This window comes from Dama dama, chromosome 22 (genome assembly GCF_033118175.1).
Source record: "Dama dama isolate Ldn47 chromosome 22, ASM3311817v1, whole genome shotgun sequence".
Taxonomy (NCBI): domain Eukaryota; kingdom Metazoa; phylum Chordata; class Mammalia; order Artiodactyla; family Cervidae; genus Dama; species Dama dama.
In genome coordinates, this window is record NC_083702.1 from 32,865,963 (window position 1) to 32,881,434 (window position 15,472).

The following is a 15,472-nucleotide window of genomic DNA, read 5'->3' on the forward strand; positions in this document are numbered from 1 at the left end:
TTATCTCAAATGTCTTTCTCAAGTCTAAAGTGTTGAGCTAAAACCAACATACATCTTCAAAATCATTTTAAATTTTCATAGATTTTTTCCTATTTTGAGCCAGGACAAAAGTCTTCCTGCCAACATAAAACAGTTCTACGTGTATAAAAGGTATGTACATTTAATTTCAAAAATATCTACTGGATACAAGCGTTGCAGTTCACAGGTTCAAGCCTTTGGTTGAGAGCTCCGAATTCCACTCAGTCTTCCCAGCAGAAGCAAACGGACTGTGTCCGTGGAGTCTCCAATCATCCAAAGTGTACTTCAACCAACTCATTTGTAGATTACATTTATTTTATAATTCAGAATTTGAACCTTTGCTATTTAGTCTTCAAATTTATTTCCAAGGGCTTTAATGATTGCTTTCTACTTAAAATGAGCTAATACCCACAAATAAAATTTTAAATTGGAATCTTAAATTACACAATATAAAATCTGGGGTGTGTTTACATGTAACAATTGAATTGACAATTTTCATATAACTTATTAGTTAAAAATAAAGATCATTTATTTTTCCCTGAAATGAAATAGTTTCTGAACTGAGTTGACTGATTAAAGCAGTGTTTTTACACAACTGTTTCCCAGTTATTGCATATATTAAAAGTGCTCTATTTAATAATATACCATTATTTTACCTCCTTAGAAGTCTGGAAGTATTTTTACATTTTAAGAAATAAGTAAGAAAAACAATAACTAGATAGAGATACATGGAGAAGTGTGGGTACATGCTTGACTTTTACTAACAGCAAACGCCAAAACAGAACTAAAATTCTGGTGATATATCAACATTTGCAAACTGATCTACATATTCATAGATAAGAATAGACTACAACATTCAATAAAACTTCTTTTCTATCTAGTCACTTTGCTCTGAAGTCTCTGGCTGTGCTATTTATTTGTATATTGTTTAATGATATGCTTTCCAGTAGTTAAGAGAAATCCCAGCAACGATATTCTGTAGGTGTCCATTCCACACCATATTTCTACAATTATATTCATTATAGGCAAAATACCTTTATTTTCAATGAAAAACTTCTTTTTTTGGAAAATAGGAGATACTAACTCAATGGATGATGGTTAGGTTACCCAACTTGTGCTTTTATTTTTTCCCCATTGATATTATTTTAACTTTCTTGGGTAGTTTCAGAGATTTTAATTTTATTTATCAAGACACATCAAGTTTAAACAGAAAAATGTATCATCAATACCTTCTTGAATGGATTGGTGAAAAGCATTTGAGTATATTAAAAATAGTTTTTCTTTCATATTTACTTGGGACTCAAATCAAGATGGATTAGTCAGTGTCACTTTCATTGAAAACTTTGTACTATTCCTCAAAACAAATGAGAGCCAGAGATGTCACAAATGGCAGAAAATTTGAGGGTGGGGGATAAAATAGGAAGTCCCCTGAAGAGGGATGATGGAGAGATTTGTTTCTTTCCCTATCTCAATTCCTCTCCTGATACATGATTATGGAGGAAATAGTCTGGACTATTTATCGCTTCCACCGAGCTCAACTCAAAGTGACTCAGAGCATGACAGCGTCAAGAAGGATAGCACTTGATTTTGCTGCTGGCTTCACGTTAGATGCAGAGTTTGGCATGACTGTCGTTTCAAGCTTGCCAGCAGCTGAAGAAAGTTTATCCTATTTTATTTCCAAACATACTAAAGATGTGGTATCATTTATAACTTTAAGCACTGAAGGTATGAATATCAAATGGTTGATATTGAATGACTTTAGGAAGGGATGTATTTTTCCATGCCACATTACATGAACACTGAACACTGAACAAGTTTGGGAGTGTGGGAGAGGTGTTCTTCACCTTTTCTAGGTCCATAGTTATACTATTGTTCATACTCAACGAGGTTTTCTCTTCAGCACAGTATCTGAAAATGGGACTTATTTTTAGAGTTGCTTAAAACATTTCTTTTTGGAAAACAGAACTGGTCTATATGTATGTACTGCAGGTGCAATCTGAAGCAATCTTATTTTTAAAAGTGTTTTTTCTTTCACTTTAGTAACCAAAGCTACAAAAAAACACATTGGCAACATGCATTTAATGTGAATAGTAATTCCTTAGGTATATGGAAACAAAATATATTTTAAAAACTCAGAAATTAATGTAGTGATAGAATTTAAAATTTTCTTCTGAAAATTTTCTTTTTAGAATTTAAATATTTAGAATATAAATGTAGTCCTTAATTATAAAAAGAAGCTGGTATTTTTGGATGAATCAGTCTACAAAGACACAATTATGAGACAAACATATTAAAATGAATAAATTAAAGATCCAGAACACCATTTTAAAACACAGGAAATCAAAGAGAAAGATATTCAAAAGCCATGTTAAAAACTGTAAAGAACAAAGTGCTTACAGTACAGTCTGAATTTTGACACTCTCTGTTCAGTTCATTTTTACCTAGACTCCATAGTTGCATCTACTCATATTTATGGCTCTGTATATTTTAAAAATTATATCCCATTTCTTCAATATTGTATAAAAAAAGGTATAAAAACTAGAAATAAATGTTAAGTATGAAATTTCAAGACATCATTTAGCAGGAAGTATATCTGATTTCTAGTAATATTGAACAGAATTTCTCAAATGCAGTAAGTGTTGAAGCATAGCAGGATGTTAATGGGACAATTTATTAACATATAAATGAAACAAAATCTTCTGGAACTTACAGAATATTCTACATAAATATCTAAAGTGATAATATTTTGCTAATTGTTTTTAACGGTATTCTACTTTGATCTATCAAAATACTTCAATATACTTACTTTCTCTGTATTTTTTGAGCGTGATAATGATGTTCTGGAAGATACTTAGCTTAGCAGCCTAGTCCCTCTTTGGAATTTGTTACTATTTTTATCTAACAGATTATAGTTTGCATTTTGAGTATCTGAATTTTGGAAAATAAAGTATTAGATTGTTTCCAAAAGTAACAGTGTGAATTTTGATTTTGGTTAAAAAAAAAAAGGTCATAAAATCACAGGCGACTAAAGTGAATAAGCAATATAAACAGTCATTTCAATATAGTCTATCAGTGTAAAAATGCCTTTTTTTTGGTTTGTAATGAATGCGCATTAATTCATTCAACAAATAGTTGAATATTGTACTAAAACTTTAGATATAACAATAAATGAAACAGAAGGCACACTGGCCCTCATTTTACAATTGAAGTGGAAGAAAATATACAGGATCCAAAGGAACCTGGAGACAGGGATATAACTAGCTCAGGCCAGGCTTCCCTGGTCTGAGTTGGAAGAGGTTCACGACACCAAGGAGAGTGAACACAGAAAACTCAAAATCACAAGTTAAGAAAGAGTATGGTTTGGCCTAAGAGCTAAAAGAATACTAGTGAGAAACTAGGCTGTAAATATAAGGAGGAGACAGACAATGGAAGGCCGGCTAATTCACATTAGGAGACTTGGGTTTATCTTAAAGCACAATGGAAACCTATTAAAACGCATATTCATATCTTCTCTTTGTGACCCATGGACTGTAGCCTGCCAGGCTCCTCTGCCCATGGAATTTTCCAGGCAAGAATACTGGAGTGGGTTGCCATTCCCTTTTACAGGGGATCTTCCCGACCCAGGGGTCATATCCAGGCCTTCCGCACTGCAGGCGGATTCTTTACCATCTGAGCCACCAGGGAAGCGGGGATATTCCTAGTGTACCTACGTAAAAATAAATTGAACCTGAAAATCACACTCATATTTTAGGAGTACACTGGAAATAAAAGTTACAAAACCAAATTATAAAAAGAAAATATTGGCTTCAGAAACACAGAAATATTCTAGGCACTTAAATATCAACATAAATCCTTTTCTACATTTTCCGTGTATTTCCCCTTTAAAATAAAAAGGCTATACGGGTGATCTCATTTCTTGGTGTGGCAGCAATATTAAATTGCCTAAAGCCATGCCCTCCACCCACTCCCAAATGAAAAATCAACGGTACTTACTACAACCAGCCTTATAGCTGAAACCTGGAGGAAGGAGGAATCCTTGCTGGGCAGCTGCAGCCAGTGTCCGTTGATCAGGAGGGAATACGGGAATCATTAATGGCGGCAGTTGACCTTGAACCTGCTGAACGTATTAGAGCGAATCAAAGAGAAGAAGTCTTGATAGTCCATGCTTCCCAACCCTCCTTATTTTATGATAAAAGAAAAAAAATATTCAATTCAATAAACTGGCATACAAGTTTGCTGGAACGCTGGGCGTGAGACAGCCTTGGGACTGCTTTAGATAGCAGATTCAGAATACTGAATGCTATAACTGGAGGGTGATATCAAGCTCACTTTCTACCCTGGTGAATAATTTCCCTACATACATCCTTGACAGGGGTGAAGTATCTACTGATGCTTCACACTACAAGTCTTTTCCTATTGCATTAATTAATGACTTTAAAAGTACTGGTTAGGTTGAACTAAAATCTCCTTTTATAAATCCCATCTGTTGGGACTAATTCTACCTTATAAAGCAAAATTAACTAAAATGTACAATTTTATAATTTCTTCACTACTTGAAGATAATTCTCATGTTCATGCATAATATTGAGTTTTTAAATTTTTGAATAAAAATCTGGAAGAAACTTAGAGAGTATTAAGACTTTCTCTATTCTTTACAGAAGAGCTGTGTGTGTGTGTGTGTTCATGTGCACACACACATGTATGCTAAATTACATCTGACTTTTTGCAAACCCGTGGACTGGAGTCCACCAGATTCTTCTGCACATGGAATACTAGAATGGGTTGCCATTCCCCTCTCCAAGGGATCTTTCTGACCCAGAGATCCAATTTGCATCTCTTGCACCTCTAGCATTGGCAGGACTCTTTGCCACTGTGCCTCTTGGGAAGCCTCTAATAGAAGAGGCAACTGGGGCCAAAAGAGAACTGACTTGCCCACAGCCATGGAATGGGGTGGGGGCGGGTCAAAACTATGTCTATGATCTGGTTCCTTTGATCCTTCTCTGTGATAGACTTTCTTTGTCATCTATCTTCTTTCAGGCAACTGAACCATTCCTCAAACCATATGGCTTCCCCAGTGGCTCAGTTGGTAGAGAATCTGCCTGCAATGCAGGAGACTCTGGTTTGATTCCTGGGTCAGGCAGATCTGCTGGAGATGGGATAGGCTACCCATTCCAGTATTCTTGGGTTTCCCTGGTGGCTCAGCTGGTAAAGAATACACCAGTAATGAGGGAGACCAGGGTTTGAATCCTGGATTGGGAAGATCCCCTGGAGAAGGGAATGGCTACCCACTCTAGTATTCTGGCTTGGGATTGGGCTCAGTAAAGGACAGAAATGATATGGATCTAACAGAAGCAGAAGATATTAAAAGGAAGTGGCAAGAATACACAGAACTGTACAAAAAAGATCATGACCCAGATAATCACAGTGGTGTGATCACTCACCTAGAGCAAGACATCCTGGAATGTGAAGTCAAATGGGCCTTAGGAAGCATCACTACAAACAAAGCTAGTGGAGGTGATGGAATTCCAGTTGAGCTATTTCAAATCCTAAAAGATGATGCTGTGAAAGTGCATCACTCAATATGCCACCGTAAATTTGGAGAACTCAGCAGTGGCCACAGGACTGGAAAAGGTCAATTTTCATTCCAATCCCTAAGAAAGGCAATGCCAAAGAAAGCTCAAACTACCACACAATTGCACTCATCTCACAGGCTAGCAAAGTAATGCTCAAAATTCTCCAAGCCAGGCTTCAACAATACGTGAACCGTGAACTTCCAGATGTTCATGCTGGTTTTAGAAAAGGCAGAGGAACCAGAGATCAAATTGCCAACATCCGCTGGATCATCAAAAAAGCAAGAGAGCTCAAGAAAAATATCTATTTCTGCTTTATTGACTATGCCAAAGCTTTTGACTCTGTGGATCACAATAATCTGTGGAAAATTCTTCAAGAGATGGGATTATCAGACCACCTGACCTGCCTCTTGAGAAATCTGTATTCAGGTCAGGAAGCAACAGTTAGAACTGGACATGGAACAACAGACTGGTTCCAAATAGGAAAAGGAGTACGTCAAGGCTGTATATTGTCACCCTGCTTATTTAACTTATATGCTGAGTACATCATGAGAAATGCTGGGCTGGATGAAGCACAAGCTGGAAGCAAGATTGCCTGGAGAAATATCAATAACCTCAGACATGCAGATGATAGCACCCTTATGGCAGAAAGTGAAGAAGAACTAAAGCGCTTCTTGATGAAAGTGAAAGAGGAGAGTGAAAAAATTGGCTTAAAGCTCAACATTCAGAAAACTAAGATCATGTCATCTGGTCCCATCACTTCATGGCAAATAGATGGAGAAACAGTAGAAACAGTGGCTGACTTTATTTTCTTGGGCTCCAAAATCACTGCAGATGGTGCCTGCAGCCATGAAATAAAAAGAGACTTACTCCTTGGAAGAATTATTATGACCAACCTAGACAGCATATTAAAAAGCAGAGACCTTACTTTGCCAACAAAGGTCCATCTAGTCAAGGCTATGGTTTTTCCAGTAGTCATGTATACATGTGAGAGTTGGACTATAAAGAAAGCTGAGTGCCGAAGAATTGATGCTTTTGAACTGTGGTGTTGAAGAAGACCCTTGAGAGTCCCTTGGACTACAAGGAGATCCAACCAATCCTAAAGGAAAACAGTCCTGAATGTTCATGGGCGGGACTGATGTTAAAGCTGAAACTCCAATACTTTGGCCACCTGATGCGATGAACTGACCCACTGGAAAAGACCCTGATGCTGGGAAAGATTGAGGGCAGGAGGAGAAGGGGACGACAGAGGATGAGACAGTTGGATGGCATCACTAACTCAATGGCCATGAGTTTGAGTAAACTCCTGGAATTGGTGATGGACAGGGAGGCCTGGTGTGCTGCAGTCCAGAGGGTCACAAAGAGTCGGACACAACTGAGCGACTGAACTGTATAGAGCATGGGGTTGCAAAGAGTTGGACACCACTGAGTGAGTTTCACTTTCACTTTCAAATCATATGGCCTCTGTTTTGGTTGCCATGTTTAGAACACACTTTAATTTTCTTGTGTCACTCTCAGAATGTGGGATTCATATAATTCAATAATCTAATGCAATGGAATCACTATTTTCTTTGAATTGAACAATAATTTCTAGAAATATAAACTAATGCAGTAATTTCTCCAGCTATGTCACACTATTACTAAATGCAGAGGTTGTCATTTACTGGAATATCTAAGACAGTTTTTCAAATACTTCAACACGATTTCTCTGGTGGACATGGTTATTGGTTAGTGTTTGTCAGTGAACATATGAATGAGAATTTATAATCATGCTAAAAATCACACATCTGACATTTTGTTCTCCTTCACTATTTCTTCCTCACATTAATGCAGTTATTTGGGAAATAACTATTTCATTAACACGTACTATGTATAAGAAAATGAGCTAGGTAGTACAGACACTGTAATGAACAAACAACCAAGATCCTATGCCCATAGAGCTTATGTTACAGTGAGGATAATGGTTAAGTGTAAAACAAGCACATACACAAAACAATACAAAAACACAAAAGAAATTCATTCAGTTGCCAACCTTAATAGCAACTCTGAAATATCTCCCAGACTTGATTTCCCTTTCTCTCACATTCTTAGGACACATAATTCTTATTCTCATTTCAAAAGTCTACCCCCAGTTTCTCCTTCATTTGATCTTTCATAGTAAACCTCTGACATACTTCTGAGATTTTGGTTGGTGAGTGGGTGTTGTTGGCGGGGAGTGGGGAATGTTGAGAGAGAGAAGGAGAAAGAGAGAGAGAGAGAGAGAAGGCATGATGAGAATGGGGGTTGGGGAGAGAGAAAGAGAAAGCCAGCCAGCCAGCCAGCCAGGCAGAAAGAGAAAGCAGCATTAAGAATGAGAGATCAGTTTTCAGAAATGACTCCAAACTGGAAAGCATTTCTTTTAGCAAAGAGGATTTTAAAACCTATCACTGCCACCAGAGTGAAATAAAGTGAACAACACAACCAGAAAACAAAAAGACAATGTTTTAAGGTTAGAGCTGAAGGTTGTAGATGTTATACCACTGCAGCCAAAAATTTTTTGAACATAATGGGGGAAAAATAAACCTTATTAAGAAACCACTGGAAGACAATTGATTAAAATTTCAAAAATTAGAGACTGCATGCTGAGCAGGTATGCAGGAAAAAGTGGCCTGAAACAATGGGAGACATTTGAAGAAAAAACAGCATGGGGGCTGGCTCTGCGTAAGAAGAGGACACAGACCAGAATAACAAGCAAACAAAGAAACAAACAATAAACCAGCCATACTGGTTTAGCGTTATCACCAGCTACTATGTATCCTTCATATTTCCTTGTTTGGAAATAAGTTATTATATTTTATACAGTATATCACTTTTCTGAGACACCATTGGTTAAATGATGTATAAGATGGTTATAAATTTAATAAGAGCACTTTAGAGATAAGAAGGAAGGAACTTCAAATGGAATATATACAAGGGTTAGAAGAGGCATCCAAACTTCAGAGACCTTAAAATTTAGGGAAAATAACTTGTACAATTGCAGAAACAATAGCTCCTTGTTTTAGTGAAGTAGTTCTTAAACTTGAATGTGCATTTTAGAATCACCTGGCAAGCTCTGAAAAACACTCAGTGCCCAGACTGTTTCCAGACCAATTCAATCTGAATCAACAGGAGTGAGACCCAGCCATCAGCCTTATTTAATGTCCCCCTGATGATTCCAATGTGCATCCAGGTTTGAGAAGTACTGTCTTAAAGAATGCTGAAGTCACTGTCAACAGGGTTTTTTTTTTTTTTTTTTTCTTTTGTCTTCTTATTTTGCATTGACAGTAAAGAATCTGCCTACTCCGCAGGAGACCCAGGTTCGATCCCTGAGTCGGGAAGATCCCCTGCAGAAGGGAATGGCTATCCACTCCAGCATTCTTGCCTGGAGAATTTCATGGACAGAGGAGCCTTGCACGCTACAGTCCATGGGGTCACAAAGAGTTGGACCCAACTGAATGACTAAACTTTCACTTTTATAGGCAACTACTTCAACTTCAGGTATATAAGTATTTGAAAGGGAGACTCTACTTCTTACAGGGCTGGTGCTGAGAGGATATTAAACTATATTCCTCATAGAATTCTTTCTAAACGAGCCTTGTATCTGTATTTCACATGCTCCTCTTGTGAAAAGCTGTGGGATGGTTCACTTTCACTAAGAGAATAACGACCAAATCCTTCCATATATTATTTGAGTTTATTCACAGTTTGTTCCTACTCCATCTTTCTGGCCATTTTTCTGCCCTCCTTCAGATTCCCTGCACTCTTGCCTCGATGGATCATGAAGACTTCCTTGCATACATGGCGCTTTTCCACGCTTGAAGAGACTCAGAAGTATTTTTCTCCTCTGATTTTAGTAATTTCTCTTTTCCTTTTCTTCTTGGCCAAAAATTCTACTTATTTTCCAAAGGCTTTTGAGACCCACATAATGCCTCTGCCTGTGAAGTATTTCTTTCTTATGATGCCAGTTTTCAGGCAGAAACAATTGTTAACTTCTTTAACTTCACAAATACTTACAATACTTACAATAAATAATACAATACTTAATGTATTGAATAATAGTTACTGGTATAACTTGAGTCTCCCTTAAGACCTACCAGCTTATTTAAGAAAGAGGTTGTAACTTGTTTATAATTGTAACTTTAGGGTTTAGAGCAGCATCTTAATTATTATATGAATTAATAATTCATAAATAAAGAAGAAGAATGTATTATATAATCCTATCTATGTAATTTCTTCTTCGTGCACCAACTCCAAATGTCCACAAAAGGCCTGTGGACAACAAAGTTCTTTAACAACCAGAAAGGAATTCAGTTTCACTGGAGAAAAATGGCAGCATGAAATATCAGCTGCTTTCTGTTCCTGTTCTTAAGATATAGATAAAAGGTCACATACATTAAGATAAATCCATGATTCTTGGGAATATGCATGCATGAAGAAATAGCAAAGTAATACAGAAATACTGGAAATATATTATACCTGTAATGGATAGACTTGCCTACCCATGTTCTAAAAACATGTTTTAATTATTACAGCCTTGCAGATATAAGTATTCTATCATTATTATTTTCTTTCTGAGATATTTCCTGGTTTTATTTACATTTATTTTTCCACATTAATTTTAGGATATTGAATTTTTTGTTGAATTCATTAACCTAACTGATTGATGGCAGGTTACATCTTTCAATTTATTAGAATATTTTTCAAATACTTATTACATTTTCCTTGGTAATTTTATTTCTAAGGTTTTTAAAAATATTTATATTGATATTGTAAAGTTAATTTTTTTGTTATACTGTTTAATTGGCTACAGTATGTACATAAATCTCTCTACTTGAGTGTGTGACAGTTTTTATCCAGGTAATTCATTTATACTCAGATAATTTAAAATAATCTTTCAGGTAAAATTTTAGTATTTTAAAGAATAAATTACAATAGATTTGGAGGCTTTTAAAATCTGTTATTTTACTATAATTTTTAAAAAATATTTTGCTTTAGTATTATAATTTTTTTTAGTGCCAGAATTTTCCAAGATCCATATATATAAAATAATACTTTCAAGACTGAGAAATCTGGCATAATACAGTCATTGTGCTGATAAATAAATGAGACTTAGTTTGGCTAAATAAATTGTTCAAGATCCCAAAGTTAACACTGAAACTACATCTCTTAATAATCTAGTACACTTTTCCAACACTTGGGAAGAATTGGGGTTGGGGAACAGAAGGAACTACAAGGGAAAGGAAAAACTAAAATAAAAAATAAACCTAATTTCATAGCCCCAATGATGTGTTTATTTTAGAATACTATAGGACAGATTACTGAGCACTGTACTAAACTTCAGAATAAAGTAAAGAGTAAAACATATACATTCCAAGATCTGTGGTTAATTTATCTATGCAACTAAAACCACATTTCAAATAGAGTTGATCCTCATTATTTGCAGATTCTGTATTTGCCAATTTGCCTACTCACTAAAATTTACTTGTATGCTCCCCAAATTTACTTGTACTAGTGTTTTTGTGATCACTTACAGACCTGTGCAAGGCAGCAAGAAATTTTGATGATTTTGTTGTTTAAAATGCACATAGAATCAGTAATACATATTAATAAGTTGTCTTTAAACAGAAACACACATAAAACAAGTACATGTATTGATCAGTTGATGAAAATAGTGCGACCTAAGGATCCTTGGAGCCTAAGTCTGTGTTTCCTTTAGAAGCAGTTGCTCAGCATTTGCTAATTCAGTGTTCATGTCACCTTTATAGAACATAAGTAGTGCAAATAATGAGCATCAGCTGTATTATTGCTGTATCTTATGTAATTTTTAGTTCCTTGTTGCTGAAAATTAGCCAACCTTTGGAAGAAAAGGACACATCATATCACATCAAAACAGAATAATGTTTCCTGGGTAAATTCTAAAATCAATGCAATAAGGTTAGTAAATTATTCTTATATATTTGCCAATTTTGACTATTTCCAAGTACTATTCAATGTTAACTTTATTTTCCTTTACTTAATGGATGAAGTCTCTTCAAGCTCCTAATTAAGGTTTGCAAAACATGTGACATCTATAATTAAGTTTTAGGAAAATACTTTTGTCACAAAATTTTGGTCTTTTTAACGGGGGCATGATATTCACAAGTTAGAATAACACATAATGAATTTAAGAGGCTACTTCCTATATACGTTAAACTTTAAGATGGAATATTATTTTTTAACACGTTTTATAATTCTACCACATAGATTATGAATGTAATCTTGACCCCTAAAATCTAACGAATTCACCATAATCACTTTATCACACTTGTAAAAGAATGACTAAACACTTACCAATTATTCATAATTAAATATTTTATAGTTTAGGTAAATCATGCTCAGTCACTAAGTTGGTCCGACTCTCTGCCACCCCTTGGACTGTAGTCCGCCAGGCTTCTCTGTCTATGGGATTTCCCAGGCAAGAATACTGGAGTGGGTTGCCATTTCCTTCTCCAGGATTTTATGTAAATATTCTATTGCAAAATCTTACATTGGGTTCCATGAAACTAATATACCATGTAGATATTTAAGGTTATTAATTTAGCTTCTAGTCCCATTGGTCTGTTTATTATTCATTCAATCAACATTTTTACTAACTGTAATAGAATGCACACTTTTTTGGTAACTAGGAATACAAAGATGAATTCACACACAATATCTGCTCTATAAAAGTCCTAGGTCTGGTGAGGCAAAGGGACAGATAACTAGAAAACATTGGCATTAGTTCAACAACAGAGACTTGTATGTGATATACTATGGAAGTACAAACTAGAAACTCATAACATAGCCAGAAGTTAAAGTGGGCTTCCTGGAGACAGGTCCAGCAGATACAGACTCTGAACAAATAAGCAGGAGTTAGCCAGGCAAAAAGGAGGGAGTGTGAGGAAAGAATTTTAAGCAGAGGAGATGAGAAATGAGCAAATTATCAGGGATAAAAAAAAAAAAAAAAAATCATGTGAGAGGGAAGCTACCAAGCAGTGTTCAGTTCAGGTCAGATCAGTTGTTCAGTCATGTCCAACTCTTTGTGACCCCATGGACTGCAGCATGCCAGGCCTTCCTGTCCATCACCAACTTGCAGAGTTTATTCAAATTCATGTCCATTGAGTCGGCGATGCCATCCAACCATCTCATCCTCTGTTGTTCCCTTCTCCTTCTACCTTCAGTCTTTCCCAGCATCAGAGTCTTTTCAAATGAGTCAGGTCTTCACATCAGGTGGCCAAAGTATTGGAGTTTCAGCTTCAGCATCAGTCCTTTCAATGAATATTCAGGACTGATTTCCTTTAGGATTGATTGGTTTGATCTCCTTGCAGTCCAAGGGACTCTCAAGAGTCTTCTCCAACACCACAGTTCGAAAGCATCAATTCTTCGGCGCTCAGCTTTCGTTATGGTCCAACTCTCACACCCATACATGACTACTGGAAAAACCGTAGCTTGGAAAAACCAAGCAGTGTAGAAGAGCAGAAAGACATAAGGAAGAATCAATGTTAGAAAGCCAGTGTATGTCAGTCTGTGTATCAGAAAACGAAACCTGATACAGAGTTTCCCCTGTAAGCTCTGGCGGATGTAGTTTAGGTGGGATACCCTGGTGGGTATATGGAGGAGAGATTTGAAAGGCAAAGCAAAGTGGAGAATACGTAGGTGTTGATGATGCAAGAGGTTATACATGTATGAGTATGTAAGAAATCTTTGTACCTAAAAGATAAAAAGAAAAAAAAATATATATATATATAAGAAAAGGAGAAGAGGACAGAGTCAAAGATAATTCTCAGTGTCTAGTTTATGTAACTATTTATACTGGTAAAAACAAACAAAGAAAGCATTAGGGGTAACGATTTCTTTCATAGAAAGATACGAACATGGTTCTGAACATATTTGTTAGAGGTGTTAAAATAATGTTCCACTGGAGATATCGTACCAGCGGATATTAGCAGACAGATACTCCCACCTGAAGCTAGTTAAGAGATTTTTAGAGCCTATGGTTTGGGGAGTCACTTGTTGATGAGAGTTGACCAGATAATCTATAAAGAGGGTTTGAAGGATAAAAAGAAGACAGCTTAAAATCATCTGGGCCACAGCAATAATTCAACAAAGGGCAGAGGAAGAGGAGCCTAAGAACAAAGAGGTAAGATAAGAATGAAGAAAATCATGAGTACAGTACCAGAAAAACTAATGAAATACTAAGACTGAAGTAGTGTCTCAGTGAAAAGTACTGCAGAAAGAGTATTTTAGAGACAAAATAGTTCAAAATTGTTAATTAGAAGAGAGCGGTGAGTCTAACAATATCAAATTCATTAGAATGGAAGATAGCATATTCCTAAAGGTTGAGCACTGAACGTGTGTATTAGTCGCTCAGTCGTGTCTGACTCTTTGAGACCCATGGAGTGTAGCCGACAGACTCCTCAGTCCAAGGGAGTCTCCAGGCAAGAATACTGAGTGGGTTGCCAGTTCCTTCTCTAGGGGATCCTCCCGACCCAGGGATCAAACCTGGGTCTCCCACATTGCAGGCAGAGCCTTAAGCATCTGAGCCACCAGAGAAGCCCAAACGCTGGATGACAGGCAAGAAAAAGGAGATGGCAAATGTAGATGATTCTTCAGAGAAGGGTGGATGAGATGTCAGGAGAGACATTTGATGACAGCTGCATAGGGATGCATAGATTTTACTTCAGTAGCAGAGTTTTCAGCAGTAGCACATTTATTAGCTCAAAAGTGCAAGTGGATACTGAGAATTTGAAATGTAGGAAAGAGACGTTACTTGGTGGACCACAACTGCAGAGGAGGATGAAAGGCAAGGTGGAGGTGTAGAGATTCATTTCAACTGGGAACAACATCTCCTTCTCCAGGCCCTGAGGATTGAAGCTATACAAGTGGATAAGCAGATAATGTTCTACAGGCAAGGAAATGAGAAGTTAAGGAAAACCAGGTCTGATGGAAGAAATTTTCTCAATGTTGAAGGCAAAGTTCACATCCTGAAAATGAGAGACGTTGGGATTGAGGAAGTGAGTTCAGAGAAGGTATGGAAGTTTGGGATGATTATGGTGAGAAAAGAAAAAGAAAGTAATCACAGATGATTAAAAAGGGCAATGGAAAAGCCTAGCACCTGAGCAGAGACCATGAGAATTTTGATGCTGTCAGTCTTCCCTTTTGTGAGTTTCTGGTCACTGTGCTTGAGGATCAGAGAAGATGAATTTCAGCATAAAGGTGGGGGAAAGGCAAGGGGATGGGGGGCCTTCAGCAAGGAGAGGTTATGAGCAAATCAAAGCTGCTTTTGAACAGCAATGGGCTTTAGACTTACCCCAGGAAGAGAGGCCTGGAAGGCATTTCTAAGTTGAGAAAACTATAGGAATCAGAAAACTAAAGAGACTATTCCATGAAACTAAGGAGCCGTTTGTGTGAGAGCTCAAAATACGGGAAGTTGTGATAGACTTGTTTAAATGGCATACACAAATGTTAAAATGAAAGGCAGTTTTATGATTTAAGTCAGCGCAATTACAAACAAAATGTAAAATCAGAAACTTTTCAAATGTTCTGCAAGAATTTAGTCCGGTGAGTATTATACTATTCAAGCACATGTGGTCTATAGGGATCAGTTCACCTCCAGCTGAAATTCAGCCACCTTCGGTGGGGAGCATAGCAGCTGTTTAGAAGCACACAATGAAACTCTACAGCAGTTTTTGAGAAAATGGAAAATATAATATCCAAATGAGATGACAAGAGGGGTTTAGGTAGGCAGGATATAATTACCCAAACTGGAGTAACCAAGATGACAAAGCTGACTTTCCACCATTAGCAAGAAGAGGCATAGGGTCCTCAATGACCACTAACAGCTTGTG

At 36.7% G+C, this 15,472-nt stretch overlaps 1 protein-coding gene across 5 annotated transcripts in view; it reads right to left on the reverse strand.

The window, feature by feature from the left end:
• SOX5 (SRY-box transcription factor 5) overlaps positions 1 to 15,472 on the reverse strand; it is a 1,090,517-nt gene that overhangs the window by 140,003 nt on the left and 935,042 nt on the right. For all 5 annotated transcript variants that reach the window (XM_061125136.1, XM_061125135.1, XM_061125134.1 and 2 more), the window contains one exon: positions 4,012 to 4,135. In XM_061125136.1, the coding sequence (XP_060981119.1) occupies positions 4,012 to 4,135 (124 nt within the window). The remainder of the gene's footprint in view (positions 1 to 4,011; positions 4,136 to 15,472) is intronic.